This window comes from Oncorhynchus tshawytscha, linkage group LG21 (genome assembly GCF_018296145.1).
Source record: "Oncorhynchus tshawytscha isolate Ot180627B linkage group LG21, Otsh_v2.0, whole genome shotgun sequence".
Classification (NCBI taxonomy): domain Eukaryota; kingdom Metazoa; phylum Chordata; class Actinopteri; order Salmoniformes; family Salmonidae; genus Oncorhynchus; species Oncorhynchus tshawytscha.
Window position 1 is genome coordinate 4119512 of NC_056449.1, and position 24277 is coordinate 4143788.

The 24277-nt window shown below is 40.3% G+C and overlaps 1 protein-coding gene across 3 annotated transcripts in view; it reads left to right on the forward strand.

Annotated features, from left to right (window-relative positions):
* Positions 1 to 24277, forward strand: part of LOC112220734 (5-hydroxytryptamine receptor 4) — a 135030-nt gene that overhangs the window by 13145 nt on the left and 97608 nt on the right. For all 3 annotated transcript variants that reach the window (XM_042302892.1, XM_042302893.1, XM_024382593.2), the window contains exon 2: positions 21317 to 21404. In XM_042302892.1, coding sequence (XP_042158826.1) covers positions 21340 to 21404 — 65 coding nt within the window. In that variant the 5' untranslated portion in view covers positions 21317 to 21339. The remainder of the gene's footprint in view (positions 1 to 21316; positions 21405 to 24277) is intronic.

Sequence of the window (24277 nt, forward strand, 5' to 3'; positions counted from 1 at the left end):
TCCCCAGAGCCTGGCCCTGCATAAGCTTGGGTGACTCTCTCTCCCCTCTTGAGAGGGATTGTTCTCTGTCTGAGCTAGACTTGACTGAACAAATCTCCAGTTTATAGGTTCCTCTGGAATGTTAAAGCGTTCCGCATGTTAGACGGCAGATCGATTTGTCCGCCATCTGAAATGAAAATGTAATTTGGTAAAATTCTTAAACGAGAGACACGTGCCAATGGGAGAACTAAAACTAGTTCTAAATACTTTGCCACGGGGAGAGGAGCATTTTAAGGAGAGCCTTGTCTGATTTTCATTATACACATCATTGCCTTTATTAATCGTCTTTGTTGCTACAGCACCTGCTCTTATATTGGATGGATGACGTCAGGTATGGGGTGCCAGGTAGCCTAGTGGTTAGAGCGTTGGACTAGTAACCGAAAGGTTGCAAGATCAAATCCCCGAGCTGACAAGGTAAAGAAAATCAATCTTTCTGCCCCTGAACAAGGCAGTTGAACCACTGTTCCTAGGCTGTCATTGAAAATAAGAATTTGTTCTTAACTGACTTGCCTAGTTAACTAAAGGTACAAATAAAAGGAAAAGGCAACATGAACTTAGCCTCAGTGATGTATTCTCCCAAACAAATGGATCTTATGAAGCTTGTTTTTGTTGATGTTCCCCAGGCACAGATTATTTGAGTTGAAAAAAGTTGCTCTACAATAAACAATTATTTATTCACTGTCGAACATCAGCAATTTAATAGTATTGTCAATCCTTTAAAGAAAAGTTGTATCTGAGTATGACTACAGTATTATATCGTTATACTCCAGACAGTTGCTAATAGAAATACAGTCATTTTAATAGTTTAATTGTTTTCCATTTAATTTGATTTTTTTTAAAAACAGTCATTAGTAGACTAACTCGACCCTACTGTAACGAAAAGCTGGTTCAACAGCAATGCATCTGGTGTCTCTCTTATCCTGGCCAGAAGGTTTCTAAATGGTCTACTTGTGTCTTTTGCCGACATGCTTTTGCATTATTCACAATTCACATATGCCTACCTGCAGTGCATACTCCATTCGGCTTGTAACCATCTACATTTCCAAAGAGTGCCTCGTCTGGTTACAAAAGGCCCGTTTCTCCAAACATAGGCAAATTATTTTTTTCAGTCCTATAACGCCATATCAACGGTAGCCCTATGCTATATCTTGCTTATTGAGAACCTGCCTTTCACATACAAGAAACTTCACAGGAGCCTATTATTTTTTTTAGAAGCGCAATGCATAAAAGGCCTACACTCGGTGAAGGCAGTTCATCAAATCAAGTCAAATGTTATTTGTCACATGCACCGAAAACAACAGGTGTGTCATTTACCGGGAAATGCTTACTTACGATGGATGACGTAAGAATTCCTTGGCCTTACAAATTCTAAAAAAGCTCCGGGCCTAACACTTAGACACGAGTCCATGAAACCCAGACAGCAAACTGTGAGCTGTGTTTACCCTTAATGCACTGCAAGTGCGAAACCATGGTAGTTTATACTGGCAGTGGTAGAGAAGCACTTTATTACCTCAGGATGAGAAGCCTGCCACTCTGTCCTCAACGCCATGACCTCTAGAAATACACATAGCTATGTCCTCCCTGGACTGTTCAACTCAATTTCGTTCTTCAGTGTGTTGCATTGAGTAATATCACAAATATGCACTGTAGCCTACTTTACAAAGGTTTATGGGACTTTATTTTGATAAAAAATTCAATCTAGTCTTATTCAGGATGACACATGACCAATGTCAACTCCCATAAAGAGTTTCGTGGGGGTGAGCTCTTTGCAGTTATTTAACTATCGTAAAATGTAATCTTCAGATATGATGTTGATAGATGTGTCTGGTGAAAAGCTATTGTTTAGTGTACAGAGTTAAAATAATGCATTAATGAGCTTTATTTTTGGTGAGTTCCTTCAGAAATACCTCTAATGTTAGTGTTTCGTGAGGGGAAAAAAAACAGGAAAGAAACATTCGTTATCAACTCAGCTGGATACTGCGTGACATAAAAGTATGTGAATGTATAGAGCTCGCCAGCTTGTAGTCATAAAGTGAAGTGAGTTACCTCTGGTTCGTTCAGCCATCTCCATAGGGAAAATGAATGGGGATGGAATGGGGTTTATGAGATAAATGCTGGAAATAACGTCCGAGGTTAACACAGGCTTAGGAGATCTTATACATTTTGTTCTATGAGATAATAGCAGTCAGTTAACATCACCTTTATGAATTATGAAGTCTCTTTTATGTGCTTTGTGTTTTTTTAATATTACATAAATTCATAGCAAATCACAAAAAGCGACGTTAGCTGCGGAAGATTATCTCATAGAACAAAACGTATAAGATCTCCTAAGCCTGTTTAGCACATGCCTTATTATCCTCCAAAAACGTCATTCATTGTCTCCACACAAAGACGCCATTACTATTTCTCTCTATTAGTATCATTTTTAACCCATTCATGTCCATAACGGAAATGAATCATTTCCTTTGGTGCCCTTGTTCTCTGAGCTTGCTGATGGACAAATCTGAAGAAGATTTTACAATCGGTCAAAGCGTTTTTCTACAATGTGAGTTTTTGTTAAATAAATCAAAATCTATTTTATAGCTTTGCACCCTCTTGGCCTTCTCACAACTGGCTTCGTGAGGTCGTCACCTGGAATGCATTTCAATTAACAGGTGTGCAAGAGTGGGCAAAGCTGTCATCAAGGAAAAAGGCGGCTACTTTGACAAATCTAAAATTTAAAAGATATTTTGTTTAGTTACTACATGATTCCATATGTGCTATTCCATTGTTTTGATATTTTCACTGTTATTCCACAATGTAGAAAATAGTACAAAACTATTTAATGAGTAGGTGTGCCCAAACATTTGACTGATACTGTATATAAACAGTATATATACTGAGTGTACAAAACATTAAGAAAACCTGCTCTTTCCATGACATAGGTGAATCCAGGTGAAAGCTATGATCCCTTATTGATGTGTGTATCAAGAATGGTCCACCACCCAAAGGACATCCAGCCAACTTGACACAAACGTGGGAAGCGTTGGGGTCAACATGGGCCAACATCCCTTTAGAACGCTTTCAACACCTTGTAGAGTTCATGACCAACAAGTTGAGGCTGTTCTGAGGGCAACAGGGGGTGCAACTTAATATTAAGAAGGTGTTCCTAATGTTTTGTACAGTCAGTGTATGAACAATATCTAAAGAAATACCCATACTCTCTCTCTCACACACACTCATAGAGTATATTATATAGCAGAAGCAAATCCAGTACAAGTCAATGGAGAGGCATGATACAGCATCCTCTCTCTTCCTCTCTCTCTCTCTCTCTCTCTCTCACAAACACACATGTTTACACACACACACAGATACACACACACACACAGATACACACACACAAACACACAAGCAACACCTGGTGGGAAAGCACAACCATTCTGAATTTATTTACAAATACATGTCTTTGAAGCTAATCTTGTTTAGTCTGATGTCCTGACTGGTTTCTTTGATTGAATGTTAAGTTTGTAGGAACTGTAGAATTGTTATTTGTTTACCTTTTGCTGTGGTATGTGTGATTAAGTGTGGGTAGTTCAGATAATGAATTGAATCCCTTTTTGAATGCATACATTGTGACATGAACAAAAGCTTTGCTTACGCTGTATAGTATCCTCTAGGAGTATGTGTGAGTTTGTGTGGATTTCTTTAGATATTGTTTTTATATATATTGGTCGAGACAATTATTAAAAGATGTGAACATGTTTAATATCTGAGAACGAGAGAAAACACTGTAAAATGACTCAGTTTCCATTCTCTTATTTTGAAAAAGAGCGACCCGGCTCTACGTATTCTACTGGTTAAAGCAGCCAAAGAGTTAACACACACAGGAATTTGTAATCACACATCCCATGCACGTATGTCCACCCACGCTCTGACACTGGGAAAAATACAGTTTTAGGCCCGGTTAATACGTATACGCTTGAGAGAGTATGCAACGGATCCCACTGGCCAGTGCTGGGCTAGCTAAGAGCTTCTAACCAATAACATCATTGCATGGGCAATGTGGGGTGCATGTGGACAGTCTGATTGGCTGAAACCACGAGCTGGAGGTGATCAATATCTCACATGATGGGGATGGGGAGAGCTATACTGTACAACGCATATACTCTAGGGGTGTGTGTGTGTGAAAGCGAGTTTGCGTGGATTTCTTTAGATATTGTTTTTATATACAGTATACGTATATTGTTCTGGACAATCTATATACCACAAATTATTAACATCTGATCATTACAACAGGTCTAACAATACTTCTGAACAATACTTCTGAATTGTATTTCAAAATACGCTTGCTGAAGTCTTTTAAATGTTTTTGTTAACATTTTCTCAAAATCCCAACATTGATTGACACTGGAAGTATGATAGACAATATTACTATTTCAATATGGCCTGTCTAGACACTTGTACTAACTATATTGAAACAAAATGTCATGCATTTATGCCAAACAGAATTTGTTCTGTGGCGCATTTTGATATTGTACTAAATATAGTACAAGGATGTAAATGGGTTAATATTGTGATGAGTATTTTCAAAGTGATCAGTGTAACACCAACACCGAGCTGTCACGCCATCTCCTGACCAATGTTCCCTTAAACACTTTTGGCGCTGACCAAATTCAATTAAAATCAAATCAAATGTTATTGGTCACATACACATGGTTAGCAGTTATTGCGAAATGTTTGTGCTTCTAGTTCTGACAGTGCAGCAAAATCTAACAAGTAATCTAACAATTCCACAAAAACTACATAATACACACAAATCTAAGTAAAGGAATGGAATAAGAATATATACATAGAAATATAAGGATGAGCAATGACTGAGCAGCATAGGCAAGATGCAATAGATGGTATAAAATACAGTATATCTATCTATATGAGATGAATAATGCAAGATATGTAAACATTATTAAAGTGGCATTATTAAAGTGAGGGTTTTAGGTGACAAGCTCAATTTCTTCAGCCTCCTGAGGTTGAATAGGTGCTGTTACGCCTTCCTCACCACACTGTCTGTGTGTGTGGACAATTTCAGTTTGTCCGTGATGTGTATGCCGAGGAACTTAAAACTTTCCACCTTCTCCACTGCTGCCCCGTCGATGTGGATAGGGGGGTGCTCCCTCTGCTGTTTCCTGAAGTCCACTATCATCTCCTTTGTTTTGTTGACGTTGAGTGAGAGGTTGTTTTCCTGACACCACACTCTGAGTGCCCTCACCTCCTCCCTATAGGCTGGTTCGTCGTTGTGCAAACTTGATGATTGAGTTTGAGGTATGCATGGCCACACAGTCATGGGTGAATAGGGAGTGCAGGAGGGGACTGAGCACGCACCCTTGTGGGGCCCCTAGTTTGAGGATCAGCGAAGTGGAGATGTTGTTTTCTACCTTCACCACCTGGGGGCGGCCTGTCAGGACGTCCAGGACCCAATTGCACAGGGCGGGGTTGAGACCCAGGGCCTCAAGCTTAATGATGAGCTTGGAGGGTACTATGGTGTTGAATGCTGAGCTGTAGTCAATGAACAACATTCTTAAATAGGTATTCCTCTTGTCCAGATGGGATATGGCAGTGTGCAGTGTGATGGTGATTGCATCATCTATGGACCTATTGGGGCGGTATGCAAATAGAACTGAGTCTAGGGTGACAGGTAAGGTGGAGGTGATATGATCCTTGACTAGTCACTGAAAACACTTCATGATGACAGAAGTGAGTGCTATGGAGTGACAGTCAGTTACATTTGCCTTCTTGGGTACAGGAACAATGGTGGCCATCTTGAAGCATGTGGGGACAGCAGACTGGGATAGGGAGAGATTAAATATGGTCATAAACACACCAGCCAGCTGGTCTGTGCATGCAATGAGGACGCGGCTAGGGATTTAAAAAAATAAATAATAATACATGTATTTCACCTTTATTTAACCAGGTAGGCCAGTAGAGAACATGTTCTCATTTACAACTACGACCCTGCCAAGATAAAGCAAGGCAGTGAAACAAAAACAACAACACAGAGTTACACATGGGATAAAAAAACGTACAGTCAATTACACAATAGAAAATTGGTATACAGTGTATGCAAATGAAGTAAGGAGGTAAGGCAATTAATAGGCCATCGTTGTCAAAATAATTACAATTTAGCAATTAACACTGGAGTGATAGATGTGCAGATGAGGATGTGCAAGTAGAAATACTGGTGTGCAAAAGAGCAGAAAAAAACAAACGCAAAAAGGTAGGTAGTTGTTTGGATGGGCTATTTACTGATGGTCTGTGTACAGCTGCAGCGATCGGTAAGCTGCTCTGACAGCCGATGCTTGAAGTTAGTGAGGGAGATATAAGTCTCCAACTTTAGTGATTTTTGCAATTAGTTCCAGTCACTGGCAGCAGAGAACTGGAAGGAAAGGCGGCCAAAGAAGTGATGGCTTTAGGGATGACCACTGAAATATACCTGCTGGATCGCGTGCTACGGATGGGTGTTGCTATGTTGACCAGTGAGCTGAGATAAGGCGGAGCTTGACCTAGAAATGGCTTATAAATGACCTGTAACCAGTTTGCGATGAATATGTAGTGAGGACCAGCCAACGAGAGCATACAGGTCACAATGGTGGGTAGTATATGGGGCTTTGGTGACAAAACAGATGGCACTGTGATAGAATGCATCCAATTTGCTGAGTAGAGTGTTGGAGGCTAATTTGTAAATGACATCGCCGAAGTCAAGGATTGGCAGGATAGTCAGTTTTACGAGGGTATGTTTGGCAGCATGAGTGAAGGAGGCTACCATCTGGGTCGGCAGCCTTGTGAGGGTTAACACGTTTAACCTGTCTGGGAACGGGGTTCTGCCAACAGCCAGTGAAATTGCAGGGCGCCAAATTCAAACAACAGAAATCTCATAAATCAAATTTCTCAAACATAAAAGTATTAGGCACCATTTAAAAGATACAATTCTCGTTAATCCAGCCACAGTGTCTGATTTCATAAAGGCTTTACAGCGAAAGCTCCACAAACGATTATATTAGGTCACCACCAAGTCACAGAAAAACACAGCCATTTTTCCAGCCAAAGAGAGGAGTCACAAAAAGCACAAATAGAGATAAAATGTATCACTAACCTTTGATGATCTTCATCAGATGACACTCATAGGACTTCATGTTACACAATACATGTACAGTGCCTTGCGAAAGTATTCGGCCCCCTTGAACTTTGCGACCTTTTGCCACATTTCAGGCTTCAAACATAAAGATATAAAACTGTATTTTTTTGTGAAGAATCAACAACAAGTGGGACACAATCATGAAGTGGAACGACATTTATTGGATATTTCAAACTTTTTTAACAAATCAAAAACGGAAAAATTGGGCATGCAAAATTATTCAGCCCCCTTAAGTTAATACTTTGTAGCGCCACCTTTTGCTGCGATTACAGCTGTAAGTCGCTTGGGGTATGTCTCTATGAGTTTTGCACATCGAGAGACTGAAATTTTTTCCCATTCCTCCTTGCAAAACAGCTCGAGCTCAGTGAGGTTGGATGGAGAGCATTTGTGAACAGCAGTTTTCAGTTCTTTCCACAGATTCTCAATTGGATTCAGGTCTGGACTTTGACTTGGCCATTCTAACACCTGGATATGTTTATTTTTGAACCATTCCATTGTAGATTTTGCTTTATGTTTTGGATCATTGTCTTGTTGGAAGACAAATCTCCATCCCAGTCTCAGGTCTTTTGCAGACTCCATCAGGTTTTCTTCCAGAATGGTCCTGTATTTGGCTCCATCCATCTTCCCATCAATTTTAACCATCTTCCCTGTCCCTGCTGAAGAAAAGCAGGCCCAAACCATGATGCTGCCACCACCATGTTTGACAGTGGGGATGGTGTGTTCAGGGTGATGAGCTGTGTTGCTTATACGCCAAACATAACGTTTTGCATTGTTGCCAAAAAGTTAAATTTTGGTTTCATCTGACCAGAGCACCTTCTTCCACATGTTTGGTGTGTCTCCCAGGTGGCTTGTGGCAAACTTTAAATGACACTTTTTATGGACATCTTTAAGAAATGGCTTTCTTCTTGCCACTCTTCCATAAAGGCCAGATTTGTGCAATATATGACTGATTGTTGTCCTATGGACAGAGTCTCCCACCTCAGCTGTAGATCTCTGCAGTTCATCCAGAGTGATCATGGGCCTCTTGGCTGCATCTCTGATCAGTCTTCTCCTTGTATGAGCTGAAAGTTTAGAGGGACGGCCAGGTCTTGGTAGATTTGCAGTGGTCTGATACTCCTTCCCATTTCAATATTATCGCTTGCACAGTGCTCCTTGGGATGTTTAAAGCTTGGGAAATCTTTTTGTATCCAAATCCGGCTTTAAACTTCTTCACAACAGTATCTCGGACCTGCCTGGTGTGTTCCTTGTTCTTCATGATGCCCTCTGCGCTTTTAACGGACCTCTGAGACTATCACAGTGCAGGTGCATTTATACGGAGACTTGATTACACACAGGTGGATTGTATTTATCATCATTAGTCATTTAGGTCAACATTGGATCATTCAGAGATCCTCACTGAACTTCTGGAGAGAGTTTGCTGCAGTGAAAGTAAAGGGGCTGAATAATTTTGCACGCCCAATTTTTCAGTTTTTGATTTGTTAAAAAAGTTTGAAATATCCAATAAATCTCGTTCCACTTCATGATTGTGTCCCACTTGTTGTTGATTCTTCACAAAAAAATACAGTTTTATATCTTTATGTTTGAAGCCTGAAATGTGGCAAAAGTTCGCAAAGTTCAAGGGGGCCGAATACTTTCGCAAGGCACTGTATGTTTTGTTGGGTAAAGTTCATATTTATATCCAAAAATCTCATTTTATATTGGCGTGTTATTTTCAGTAGTTCCAAAACATGCAGTGATTTTGCAGAAAGCCACGTCAATTTACAGAAATACTCATAATAAACATTGATAATAGATACAACTATTATTCATGGAACTTTAGATAAACTTCTCCTTAATGTAACCGCAGTGTCAGATTTCAAAATAACTTTACAGAAAAAGCATACCATACAATTATCTGAGTACGGTGTTCAGAGCCCAAACCAGCCAAAGAAATATCCGCCATGTTGTGTAGTCAACATTAGTCAGAAATAGCATTATAAACATTCCCTTACCTTTGATGATCTTCATCAGAATGCACTCCCAGGAATCCCAGTTCCACAATAAATGTTTGATTTTTTTCGATAAAGTTAATCATTTATGTCTAAACACTTCCTTTTGTTAGTGCGTTTAGTAAACAAATCGAAACTCACGAGGCGCGGGCAAGTCCACCGGAAAGGTTGTACGAAAAGTCCAAAAAGTTCCGTTACAGTCCGTAGAAACATGTCAAACGTAGTATAGAATCAATCTTTAGGATGTTTTTATCATAAATCCTCAATAATGTTCCAACTGGACAATTCCTTTGTCTGTAGAAAAGCAATGGAACGCAGGTCGCTCTCACATGACCGCACGTCACGAGCCCGTGGCTCTCTGCCAGACCTCTGACTCATTTCCCTCTCATTCAGCCCCCCTTCACAGGTAGAAGCCCGAAACAACGTTCTAACGACTGTTGACATCTATTGGAAGTCTTAGGAAGTGCAACATGGCCAATATCCCACTGTATCTTCAATAGGGGCTGTTGAAAAATGACCAACCTCAGATTTCCCACTTCCTGGTTGGATTTTTTCTCAGGTTTTTGCCTGCCATATGAGTTCTGTTATACTCACAGATATCATTCAAACAGTTTTAGAAACTGCCGAGTGTTTTCTATCCAATACTTCTAATAATATGCATATATTAGCATGTGGGACTGAGTAGCAGGAAGTTTACTCTGGGAACGCTTTTCATCCAAAAGTGAAAATGCTGCCCCCTATCCCAATTAAGTTTTAAATGTCTTACTCACGTCGGCCACGGAGAAGGAGAGCCCACATTCCTTGGTAGCGGGCCGTGTCGGTGGCACTGCATTATCCTCAAAGCGGGCAAACAAGGTGTTTAGTTTGTCTGGAAGCAAGACGTCGATGTCCTTGACTGATTTTCTTTTTGTAGTCCGTGATTGTCTGTAGACCCTGCCACAGTCGTTGAATTGCGACTCCACTTTGTCTCTATACTGACATTTAGCTTTTTTGATTGCCTTGCGGAGGGAATAACTATACTGTTTGTATTCAGCCATATTCCCAGTCAACTTTCCATGGTTAAATGCGGTTGTTTGCGCTTTCAGTTTTGCGCGAATGCCGCCATCTATCCATGGTTTCTGGTTAGGGTAGGTTTTAATGGTCACAGTGGATACAACATCTCCTATGCATCTCTTATGAACTCACTCACAGAATCAGCGTATAAAGCAATATTATTCTCTGAGGCTACCCGGAACATGTCCCAGTGATCAAACAATCTTGAAGCGTGGATTCCGATTGGTCAGACCAGCGTTGAATAGTCCTTGTCACGGGTACATCCTGTTTGAGTTTCTGCCTATAGGAAGGCAGGAGCAAAATGGAGTCGTGGTCAGATTTGCCGAAGGGAGGGTGGGGGAGGGCCTTGCATGCATCGTGGAAGTTAGAGTAGCAGTGATCCAGAGTTTTGCCAGCACGAGTGCTTCAATTAATATGCTGATAGAATGTAGGTAGCCTTGTTCTCAAATTTTCATTGTTAAAATCCACAGCTACAATAAACGTAGCATCAGGATATATGGTTTCTAGTTTTCTTAAAGTCCATTGAAGTTCCTTGAGTGCCGTTGTGGTATCGGCTTGAGGGGGGATATACATGGCTGTGACATTAACCGACGAGAATTCTCTTGGGAGATAATACGGTCGGTATTTGATTGTGAGGAAATCTAGGTCAGATGAACAAAAGGACTTGAGTTCCTGTATGTTGTTACAATTACACCATGAGTCGTTAATCATACACCCCCTTCTTCTTCCTGGAAATATGTTTATTTCTGTCGGCGCGACGCACAAAGAATCCCGGTGGCTGTACCAACTCCGACAGTATATTCCAAGACAGCCATGTTTCCATGAAACATAGTATGTTACAATCCCTGATGTCTCTCTGGAAAGCAAGCCTTGCCCTAATTTCATCTACCTTGTAATCTAGAGACATTAGCGAGTAGTATACTCAGAACCGGTCTTGTGAGCATAAATTTCCATTCTGTGAAACTTCCAGCGCACAATAACTGCCCACTGGGCACACACTGTTTGAATCAACGTCCACGTCATTTAAATAAAATTACGTTGAACCAATGTGGAATAGACATTAAACGTCTGTGCCCAGATTGTGTGAACACTGAGGCTGTATCCGCTTTAAATTAAAATTTCAGACAGTGGCCAATAGGCTATCGTGGCTATTTGAACAGAATGTAGGCCTATCAGAGTGGCCTACCAACAAAACCAGTGGAGCAAATACCATAACATTTCCATATGACTGTGTGGCTCATTTGGTAGAGCATGGCATTTGCAATGCCAGGGTTGTGGGTTCGATTGCCATGAGGGACCAGTACAAACAAGTATGAAAATTGATATGAGTCACTCTGGATAAGGCTTCTATGATATTGCCTACTATAGCCAATATATGTGCTTAGGTTACAGGCAGGTACAGAACAGCAGGCAGGGTCAGGACAGGCAGAAAGGTCAGAACTGGGAAGACTAGGAAAAGCAATAACTAGAGCACAGGGAAGCTGCTGGTAGGACTTGATGGGACAAGATGAACTGGAAACAGACAAACAGAAAACGCAGGTATAAATACACATGAGGTAATGGGAGACACCTGGTGGGGGTTGGAGACAATCACAAGGCAGGTGAAACAGATCAGGGTGTGACACCTGTGCCCAATAAAAAAAACACAACCCTCCCAAAGCAAAAAAAAATGTTTTACAGCCCTTCCCTATTTTTGGACCAGCCCCCCCCCAGTACATTTCGAACTGTCCTCAATCAATTAAAAATGTTGTCTGTACAGGTTTACATTCAACACCAGTAGAAACAGATTTTTCATCATTTTCATAAGCTATTATTGTTCCAGTTCCTGCTACTCCATGTTCAACCAGCTGGCACAGACCAACGGGCTGGAGCGTTTTTCACTTTTCATTGGTTCATTGTTCCAAGTTTCCAACTCTTACCAAAGGAATTAGATCTAATCTTGGAATTTTAGGTCGTGAATTTATAACTGCACACTACATGGCATTTGGACAGACGGCCACATGAATCTCCCGTTTTCGTCCCCTGTCTTTAATCAGGTCTATAAGCCAGTCACATAGTCATGCCACACTTGTATTGCTTGCATAAGGGTACCAGGATTATGGCACCAATAAACTGACTCATTCATCTTTGCACCCTATTGCTTTATTATATTCCTTTGTGTTGTATATAGTTAGGTTTCATTATCGAGAGTTTTATTCATTTGATTGTTAGTGTGGGCTACATTACTGTATGTGTCACAGGATCAAGGAATTTCCCAAAACCTGACACCATAACTTAAGGACTAGTAAGGCCTGATCCTGAATATCAAATATGAATTCTATGAAGTTGTTGTTACCCGTTTCACTTTTATTTGTAATCCTTTGAATAAAGGACCATGTAATTGTTGAAGTATCTTAATGGAGCCTAAAAGTCATATTTGTTACTTTTTCACAGTCGCTAATCAGCGCAGTGGTTGGCATTATATACTTGTGAATATGGCCCAGTAATATCACATCAGGCAGTGTAGGGGCACCTCTATGTCTGCCACGTTCAAATGGCTATACTGATGTAATGGGCTGTAAAGTATAATGGGATAAATAAAGTATGCCAGGTTGGGGTTTTAGGACTCCAACTCACTCAATCTTTATTTTTATACCTTTAATGTGCAGGCTCTTAAGATGCTCTGACAGCATACATCATTTATTAAAGATGCTTAACCCTTCTGGGATGTTTATTGTTTCTGTTGTTGACTGTGCCTCAGATTGCTGCATTCAGAACTCAGTGCCGTCAGGGAGCACAATAGTGATTGGCGTGCTTTGAAAGAATTGGAGCATGGGCACTCTATAGCCTATAGAACCGTCCTACTGAATAGGAAATGCTAGAAATTCCGGGAGACCTTGGACTTTGCGCAGAGGTCTTGAATAGAGACCAGAGAACCCAGACTGCTGTTAATGAATCGTAAAATTGGAGCAGGTGTTAGGCTGTAAAACTATGGCATCCATTCTAATCAGTGTGAGACAGGAGGTTGTATCGTGCTGAGGTGAAGGAGTCGGATTGTGGTTTAATGGAAGTACCTTTACAAGGCATTCTACCTCCGCTTTATCTTAAGCAAGTCTGTGATGTCGGTACTGTGCTCTTGTTAACACGTTACTGTACGACCACCTCGATCAGCACATTATAGTGATATCGTAGGCCATTTCTGGGATTTACACCCTTTTATGGTTTTAGTGAGCGTCAACGCCACTCAAACGCCACTCAAACGGTTATAGGAATACCATCTACCGGGAACATGACTGAGCTTATTACTATTTATGTCTGAAGAGGTATTCAAATGAGTAGGACCCCGAGTATAGGGATTTTATAATGACGCATAATGATACTGCATTCCAGATGGGAGGCCTCAACGCACACCTAACTATACACAGGGGTGCGAAATTACTGACACCCTTGATAAAGATGAGCAAAAATTACTGACACCCTTGATAAAGATGAGCAAAAATTACTGTATCAAATAAATAATTCAAATACTGGTGCTGTATTCTATGGGGAAATTATCTTACTTATACTCATATAATAGATGTTGTTTAACAACTAATACTTGTTTTCTCTCAAAAACATAGGGGTCAAATTATTGACACCCTTGTTTTCAATATCTTTCAATACCTCACCTTTCAAGGACAAAAAAATTATGAGATTGGAGAACGCATTCATCCATACAGAATCTTTCCAGATCCTTGATATCTTTCGTCTGGGCTTATGGACTGCCCTCTTCAATTCAAACCACAGGTTTTCAATGGGGTTCAAGTCCGGAAACTGATTTTGTAATCAATTAATAATATATTTGTGGATAAAAAAAAAGTGTGCTTGGGGTTATTGTCTTGCTGGAAGATCTAATTGCGACCAAGTTTCAGCCTCCTGACAGCAGGTTTTTGGCTAAAATGTCCAACCAGGTTTAGAGCTAAAGTTAATTATGTTGTTGACCTTAAAAAGGGCCCCAGGACCAGTGTTAGGAAAACAGCCCATAACCTAAAATATCTAACACCATATTTTACAGTAGGTATGGGGTTCTTTAGCTGCTTATGCATTCTCATTCACAATTTTTGAACATACAATATAGCTCAGCATTTTAATTATTTTATTTGTATACAGTATTTTTTTCTTATCTTTATCAAGGGTGTCAATCATTTTGGACCCCACTGTATATCACTTTAGCACTCCCTCACTGTTTTAATGTTACTTTTCTTTGGATTTCTTTCATTTTGACGTGCGAACAGTCAATGGGATATACAGTATACTATAAAACTCAACTCTGGACCTAGAAACCAGTTCTAATCAGGGACTGATTTAGACCTGGGACGCCAGGTGTGTGCAATTAATTATCAGGTAGAACAGAAAACCAGCAGGCTCTGGACCTCATAGGGTAAGAGTTGAATAACCCTGCTACAGTCTGTATTACTATAGTGATGAGGGAGTTTCACTTTAGAGTGTGTACGAATACTTTATATAATTCTACTTCTGTCTTGAATGTTTGGCTTTTCAGTCAAGGTAATGAGCATACCTTAGGACATACGCATAACTTATTTTGGAACATGATGGGAAAGGGAAGGGGGATACCTAGTCAGTTGCATAACTGAATGCATTCAACCAAAATGTGTCTTCCCTATTTCACCCAACCCCTTTGAATCAGAGAGGTGAGGCGGGGCTGCCTTAATCGACATCCATGTCAGAACGGCAGAACGGCAGATTTTTCTACCTTGTCGGCTCGGGGATTCGATCCAGTGACCTTTTGGGTCATCTTTGACTTTTATATATTTGGCCATGTAATTTAAAGAGCTCGGAGTCAGAATATTGATCCCTACAATGAGTGTATTCCTCTCAAGGCACTTCTCGAAAGTCTGGTGTTTTTATTGGTCCTACTCCTGCAGCTGGTTTTCTATTAACAGATGAGTTCTCAATTAATAGCAGCTCTAGGTAATACGGATGAAACACACTACTACAGTTTATTGCTATTTTCAACATTTGGTGATCACTTCAAATCGGAGTGTTTGCTTTATTGAGTAGTTTGACATCCATCACAGTAGAGGTTGTACTTAATATCTACTCAGGCATATTTAGAGTGCCACTAAATTTGTTTTTATTTCTTCTTCATAAAATCACCTGCAGTCAATTCGATGCCCTGAACCGCTCTTCTTATTCACATTTGGGGTGCAAGTATCTATAAAATATAATTATAATGTCTTGTATTATCATGAATCAATATCATGCTGATAAACAATCTGAGAGTACTTTTTTAGGTATAGTCACAGCAGAAATGTCTCTCTGTAATCTCTCCCAGATTACACGACTGGGATTGTTGTTTAGCCTACTGACGCCATAATCAATAATTACACTCTTCTAATGAAATGTAATGAGTTGTTCCATATTTTCAGGAAAATGTGATTAAGATATTTACTGTGTTGAGAACTCTGTATTGGCATGATAAAGACACATTCTGGATGCATGGGTGCACACTGTATCTACATGATGTGCATTATTAATGGTTTGGCAAATTGCTCTTAATACTTGGCTGCATCCACATGCCCAGAGCAGAGCTGAGGGCGTTGGTGACATGCAGGGGAACTCAGTAAATATGAGACAGGAGGAGCACAAGTTAGAGCATGAGGAGCCCCAAGACCATCATTAAATCCAAATCCATTGAGGAGTGGGAAAGTGTGTGTAGTTTTCTGTATAATGAGGAAGCTCCCTTGAAATGATGTTGCTTTTTTGGTATCGCCCAACAAACAGCAACAGGCTGGCTTATACCTGACACACAATGGGTCCCTCTGTGCCTGGCAAGGCAGCTGTAGTGCACAGAATTAGATAAGGGAAAGTTGGAAGTAAAGTATCTTCATGTTGTTGAGGATGAATATATGAAATATCATTATACCATGGTAAGCCATTTTTAAAAATTAATATCTGAAAATTGTTAATAGTGATTAAATGAATATAGAACATGAGTAAAGGGGACACTTGAAATCAGAGATCAGCTAGAGGTCCTAGGATAAGCTGACTGGGTCAAAGCTAAGATCAGGAACAGGAAGCAGTCAAATGATGTGGAAAAATGTGTCAAGTGTGAGGTCAGAGGTCAGGTGAGCTGGCACTAGAAGGTCCTGATTAGGGTGGGGGATTAAAGCTTTGAACCACAGGGCCACAGCTAGGGGAAACCTGAGCCAGATGGCAAGGTGGCTGAGGCTCCATCTCGATTCCAGCATCAGCTAACAGAGGTCGGAGTTTAACTCAGTGTATCTCAGAAGAGACAAAGGATGAGATATTGCTTAGTTTGAAATGCGTCATTATGAAAGGGAATGGGGGGATTTAGATGAAAGGGTGTCATTATTTCATTGGTTTTCATCCTTTTCTTTCTTTCTGTTCCTCACAAAGTTTTTGATATCTGGTTACGGGCATATTATAAGATGCGCAATTAAGCAGTTTGACACCCCTGATCTCACCTCTCAGAAGTTCCAATTCTATCGTACCTTTCACATATGAGATGGCTACACATTGTCAGTTCTTGAAATATTAATGTAAGCAATAAAATGTAGCTTGGGCACACTGTGTAATCAAACACATTTGACAGTTATCCAGACAGATGGGTAATGAAGTCAAAGAACGCTCCATGCTATAACGCTGTCCAGTTTATCCCAAATGTTATAGTGAAGAAAAGGGAAGAAAGAAATTCTCCAAACACATTAGAACATCACTGGATCTCAAAGCAAGTCAAATAAATGAGGCTCATACAGATTTTTTTTTTACTTATCAAAATTTAAGAAAGAGATTTCAGAAATGCTCTTGAAAGTAATAAAATGTGTGTTTAACTAGAAAAGTACATTCCCTAAATGAAATGGGTATGCTTGTTAGCTTGTCTTACAGTATTTATGTTTGTGAAAGTAGTTATAGTAGTAATAGTGACTGCAGTAGTAATGGTAGTGACTGGTTATAGTTGAAATGGTAGGTAAGATGGAAATATTGATTGATTGATAGGATAGCCTGAACATGTGAAAGTTGGTTTGGCGTCTCTAGCTTGAACTGGTCAAGACTTACTGCTATTGTTGATGGGTTATGCAAATGTTTGCACATTTTAATGGAACGTTTTCAAAGTTGGTCTTGTAAAATAAATTAGCCAAGGAGCAGGACCCTTTTGAATTGCTCCTGTGTCACTATATTCCTATGGTTCTCATTCAAACCTGTTAATTTGTGCAAATTGAACATGTTTATAGTTCAAAAAGTACAAATATTAAAAAGCTGTATACGATTAATATAAGTTGGGTCAGTCCACACATTTCAATTTGGTTTGGTGTTGATAGCTTAAACGGTTCAAGAGGAGTAGCATTTCAAAGTTTTTACCATTCAAGTCTATGGCACCTTTATTGCCATTGAAATGCGTTGGGAGCTCATTTAAATATTAAATATGTTTAAATAGTTTCACAAAGATTTTCTCAAGCAATCTAAGTTGGGCCACTCTAAACGATGTTTATTGTTGATAGTTTAAGCAGATTAAGTGCTAAAGCAGCGGAATAAATATAAAAAATAATATGAGTATGTAAGAGTGCTAGAATGTTCTTGCTTTCAGCAAGCACACTAATGAAAACAAGGGCAGACTGGTATGTGACGCAACTCTAGACAAACCCTGTCTGGTCTACCTTTTCTATTCCAAATTGATACAGTCCAGACTCCGTGCAGACAGTCAGACAAACTAGCAGCAGTGTTGGTATATTTTTGCTGATTTAACAGTGCTGCAGTGCTGACACAATTTCAGCATGCCGACTGGTGTGCATCTACCGTATTGCGCTGGTTCTGTGACGACCATTCTTGTGAATGGAATACCTGTGTGGTGTGACATTGTGTGTGTGTGTGTGTGTGTGTGTGTGTGTGTGTGTGTGTGTGTGTGTGTGTGTGTGTGTGTGTGTGTGTGTGTGTGTGTGCATGCGTGTGTGCGTGTACGTGCGCAACGTGTGCGCGCAACATGTATTTGTGTGTACAGTTTGTGTGTGGCGTGTCTGTCTGTGTCCTCCGTGTGCCTGGAGAGAGACCACCTGTGAGAGTACGAGAGTAACACCCTGCAGGGGTGGGATTCAGGGGTGGGCAGGGATTCAAGGACCTCCGCTGGACAGTTATGACTGGAGTACTCTCTCCACCTAGAGCAGTGAATGACACAATATCTTCCACAGGAGGCTGCTGAGGGGAGTAAATGGAGTAAATGGAGTAAATGGAATGGTATCAAACACATGGAAACAACGTGTGTGATGTGTTCGATACCATTCCATTTATTCCGTTCCAGCTATTACTAAGAGCCTCTCCTCCCCAATACTGTCCCATAACGGTCCTGAGAAAGCCATTAGCATCAATGTTTCCTTGTAAATATTGCTTCCATGCTCAATCTCTTTCCCAGGTGTAAGCACATCAGAGATTTCCATTTTCGTGCTGAAAGGCAAAGGCCCAGTAATGCTAACTGATGCGTTTGGGTGTGGAGCCAGACGTTTCTTGATGACTGCCACAAATCATTTAATACTAAACCAAATAACACATACAGTAACAGAGTTGCAAATATACCAGAATAGTCAGTTATGAATACGTTGCACCCAGGACAGCCCTTCTTCAAGACCTGCCCGCTGCTTCGGGGCTCAAAGGAGAATGAATCAGATAAGCTCTCAAGGTGTAAATGTGTCATCCGTTGTCAGTTCTAATCAGACTTTACATCAGTGCTTCATACATAAAAGACAGTAAAAATAGTTTCCATGTTAATGAGAAGAATTCTTAATATTACAGGGTGAGTGCTTTTGTCAACAATATTACAAGGTTATTCATTTGAATTGTTCAACTAACACAGTATACAGTGGCTTAGTCAAAGCAATGCAACACCGATGGCGGAATGAGAGAAAAAGAATGATACTTCATTTTATCTCCTAAATCTACCTCTTGTAGGTGGGGAAGGGGATACCTAGTCACTTGCACAACTGAATGCGTTCAACCCGAAATGTGTCTTCTGCATTTAGGGGGGGGCTATCTTAATCAACTTCCAGGTCATCGGCACCCGCCCAATGCTCTAAACGCTGGGCTAACCAGCCGGCCCATGGTAATCGCAATGCAATGCACAGACCATCGCAGGATTTCTATCTCTCGGATTCACTGAGTCCAATGTCCAGTTGGTAGTTACGCATCATCGTTTTGCTCACAGCCGTTTCATACATTTGTGATGATAATCTGAGCACTACCGAAGTTCATAAAACGTTTAAAATAGTTTACTATAGGAATTGCAATAGCACCAAACAGCCAGAATGTAAACTAAAGCATAATTAATCTCCGTAAATACTATCTGCATAATGTTTTCCGTAATCAAACTGCTATTATCACATGAACTTGAGATAAATGACACATACACACAGTACAATACCTTATTGCTCTGAAGATAATAATATATTATGTACAGCGCCTTCAGAAAGTATTCACAACCCTTGACTTATTCCACATGTTGTTGTGTTACAGCCTGAATTCAAAATGGAGTACATTTTTACTTGTACAAATGTATTCAAAATGAAATACAGAGATATCCAATTTAAGTATTCACACCCCTGAGTCAATACTTTGTAGAAGCACTTTTGGCAGTGATTACCGCTGTGAGTCTTCTAGGTAAGTCTCTAAGAGCTTTGCACACCTGCATAGTGCAATATGTGCACATGATTCTTTTTAAATTCTTCAAGCTCTGTCAAATTGGTTGTTGATCATTGCTAGACAGACATTTTCATGTCTTGCCATAGATTTTCCAGACGATTTAAGTCAAAACTGTATCTTTGTAGTGACTGGGTGTATTGCGGCACAGAGATGAGGTAGTCATTGACAAATCATGTTTAACACTATCATTGCACACAGTATTAGTCCATTCAACTTATTATGTGACTTGTTAAGCACATGTTTACTCCTGAACTTATTTAGGCTTGCCATAGCAAAGGGGTTAAATACTTATTGACTCAATACATTTCAGCTTTACATTTTTTATTAGTTTGTAAACATGTCTAAAATACTGTATAATTCCACTTTGACATTATGGGGTATTGGGCGTAGGCCAGTGACACAAAATCTCAATTTAATCCATTTTAAATTCAGGCTGTAACACAACATGTGGAAAAAGTCAAGGGTTGTGAATCATTTCTGAAGGCACTCTAAATACCTTGTATTATGAAGATGTTCATATTATAAAAACACATTCAAAGTCCATAGAGATTCATACAATATTGCTCACTGTACAGGACAAGGCCCAATTGGCCAGATGCAGTCACGGTCAATGCAAATGTGGAACACTGCCGACAAGTCATCTGTAGATTTCCCTTGTCCATTTCCCAAAAGGCAATTTCTGAAATTGGAATACATGGGAAACATATCAAGTGAGGGTACAGATACATGTACACGTTAAGCTGTTCACCTCACTAAAGGTGAAACACGACACTTTTCATTCACATATTCTGAGCAGTCAGAACCCCAATTGTCATCTCTGCAGCTTTAACCACTTCCTCCTGCCTGGGAGTGTTTCAGGTCTGCTGCATAGACCATGTGGCAGCCATTTTGTATTAATGTATCCCAAAAGGAGGTGTGAACGCAATGAATTTCTTGAACAAAATGGGATTATGTGACCCAACAAGAAATGCAACCAATAGCCTATATGACTATGGCAAGTTAAAGCATAATAAGTATCAGTTACACTATTCTTGCATGCACTTCATTTTAATTACAGTCATTACATCCAATGCTATATTCTTTGTGTAATGTTGTTGTTGCATGTAATGATTTAATTCACAACCTCTTAGTGCATTTGTTATTGGTATGTAGAGTAATTTCCGGCATATTTTCTGTTATGCTCAACAATTAAATAATACTTTTTTTGTCTCCTTAATCCTTAGCTTTTGAAATCTTTCCCCCCCCAAATATGTGCAGATGTTCAAAATACATTTCTGTTGACAGCCTTACAAAATTAGGGATAGGGAGTAACTTCCAGGGCATATCTGTAAGGTCACCATAAATCCTATCTGAGTAACCTCTATTTCTCCTTGTCTCGTAGGGAGTTTCTGCATTTATGGGGACATGAATCTAAGTTCCGGGGGCCCGATGCCTGTGATGGAGGAAGTAGATATCAGCGGCAGTGAGAGGTAAGGACAGTACACTGCATCAATGACCGCGTGTGCTCTTGAAAAGGATATAGTAGTCAATGGAATGGAATTATCAATGGAATACCTGTCTGAGCCAAGTAGATAGACATACTGATAAAGTCCTTGATAGCATCATAATGAAAAGGATACACATACTGTATACAATGTTAAATGTGCACATTGGATATTATTCATGACTCTTTAATTAAATTAAGTGTTGGCACATGTAGTAGCTGCTAGGTGTCATACAGTATACACTTAAGGCAAGAGTGAGGGATGGTGATGGTATTGGAAGGCTAATGTCCCTGGATCCATGGGGAATGATGCCTGTGGTCAGCTTTGCAGGAACCAGAGGCTTCCTCCCCTGGCATCATCTTTCCCTGCTCCCTGCTTACCTTCTCAACGTTCTCCCTCATTTGATATCCTGTGACAGGCTTCCTATCAGGAGGATCCGTTTCTATATAAATACCCATGATATTTTATGACAAGAGCTCTCCTTACATATAGACCCACTACCCCCAAGCCATACGACTCCTGAACATCTAATCAAATGGCTACCCAGACTATTTGCATTGTACCCCCCCCCCCTCTTTTACACCGCTGCTACTCTCTGTTGTTATCATCTATGCATAGTCACTTTAATAACTCTACCTACATGTACATATTACCTCGACTAACCGGTTCCCCTGCACATTGACCTTGTACCGGTACCCCCTGCATATAGCCTCGCTATTGTTATTTTACTGCTGCTCTTTAATTACTTGTTACTTTTATTTCTTATTCTCATCCCTATTTTTTTAAACTGCATTGTTGGTTAGGGGCTCGAAAGTAAGCATTTCACTGTAAGGTCTACACCTGTTGTATTCGGCGCATGTGACTACTCCAATTTGATTTGATTTGACTACCCTCCTGACCTGGTCATAATTTTGTCTACATGACATATAAATAATCGGTTTATGGCTGGTATCAGAAGTATGCGTTAATAACGTGTTTCCAGTGTAGCCTACACGTGATTGCTGGTTTTTGGAGCAAAGCTTTAGAGACTGCTTTCGTAGACAATGAGAGTATTAATTCACCTCATGCGAATGTTGTCCTGATAAGCTGACTTCGATTGAAACCCATTGCCAAATGAAAAACTATGAAACATCCAGGCATGTGTCCAGCCCGTGGTGCTGAATCCCTATAGTAATGCGCCTAACAAAGCTGTCAAAATCTCCATTGATAAAAAAAAAACCCGGGGATGGACTGGCAAATAATTATCACCTCAAGCAGCAGAGAAAAGGCAGAGAAAGGCTGAGTTTTCCATTAGACATTGTTTTGACAGATTTTTTTTTTATTAATGTCTTCTAGCGTGATTTATCACATCTGTCAGTGATATCAGAGCGCCTCACATATAACATCACTCCCTTTCTACTAAAATGTTTCTTTACAGAGAGTGACTTACTTTTCCGGTGACGGGTTGTACATGAAAAATTGTACCCACGTAAGACATTTGGCAGTACAAGAAGCCAGTGCTATGAAAAAATGTGAACTCTGACTGATGACTTTGCTGAAATTCATAATCTTTCCTGTCACAACTAACCCTTTACACTCGTGGGAATGTCCTATATGGGATAAATTCAAACGTTTCTTACAGAAGGAATATGAAAAGCATATGCATAACCATGGTACCAATTGAAAGGGAACAGTATGGAGATTATGGAGATTATGGGAACAGTATTATACCAAAGGTTGAGGATACAAATCAAACTAAATGTTATTTGTCACATGGGCTGAATACAACACACCTTACAGTGAAATGCTTATTTACAAGCCCTTAACCAACAATGCAGTTTTAATAAAATTAAGTGTTGAGTAAAAAAAAAAGAAGTAAAAAAATCTGAAATCCAAATAACAAATAATTAAAGAGCAGCAGTAAAATAACAGTAGCGTGGCTATATGCAGGGGGTACCGGTACAGAGTCAATAGTCGAGGTAATTGAGGTAATATGTACATGTAGGTAGAGTTAAAGTGACTATGCATAAATAATTAACAGAGAGTAGCAGCAGCGTATAAGAGGGGAGAGGAAGGAGGGGGGTGGGCGATGCAAATAGTCTGGGTAGCCATCTGATTAGCTGTTCAGGAGTCTTTTGGTTTGGGGGTAGGGGGTTTTGGGGGTTTTTAGGATCTGAGGACCCATGCCAAATCTTTTCAGTCTCCTGAGGGGGAATAGGCTTTGTCGTGCCCTCTTCACGACTGTCTTGGTGTGTTTGAACCATAATAGTTTGTTGGTGATGTGGACACCAAGGAACTTGAAGCTCTCAACCGGCTCCACTATTGTCCAGGTGGGAAAGGGCAGTGTGGAGTGCAATAGAGATTTCATCATATGTGGATCTGTTGGGAAGGTATGCAAATTGAGTGGGTCTAGGGTTCTGGGATAATGGTGTTGATGTGAGCCGTGACTAGCCTTTCAAAACACTTCATGGCTACAGACGTGAGTGCTACGGGTCAGCAGTCATTTAGGCAGGTTACCTTCGCATTTTTGGGCACAGGGACTATGGTGGTCTGCTTGAAACATGTTGGTATTACAGACTCAGTCAGGAACAGGTTGAAAACGTCAGTGAAGACACTTGCCAATTGGTCAGTGCATGCTCGGTGTACATGTCCTGGGAGTCCGTCTGGCCCTGCGGCCTTGTGATTGTTGACCTGTTTAAAGGTTTTACTCACATCGGCTACAGAGAGCATGACTACACAGTTGTCCAGAACAGCTGATGCTCTCATGCATGTTTCAGTGTTGCTTGCCACAAAGCGAGCATAGAAGTAATGTTGCTCGTCTGGTAGGCTCGTGTCACTGGGCAGCTCGTGGCTGTGCTTCCCTTTGAATAGTTGTAATA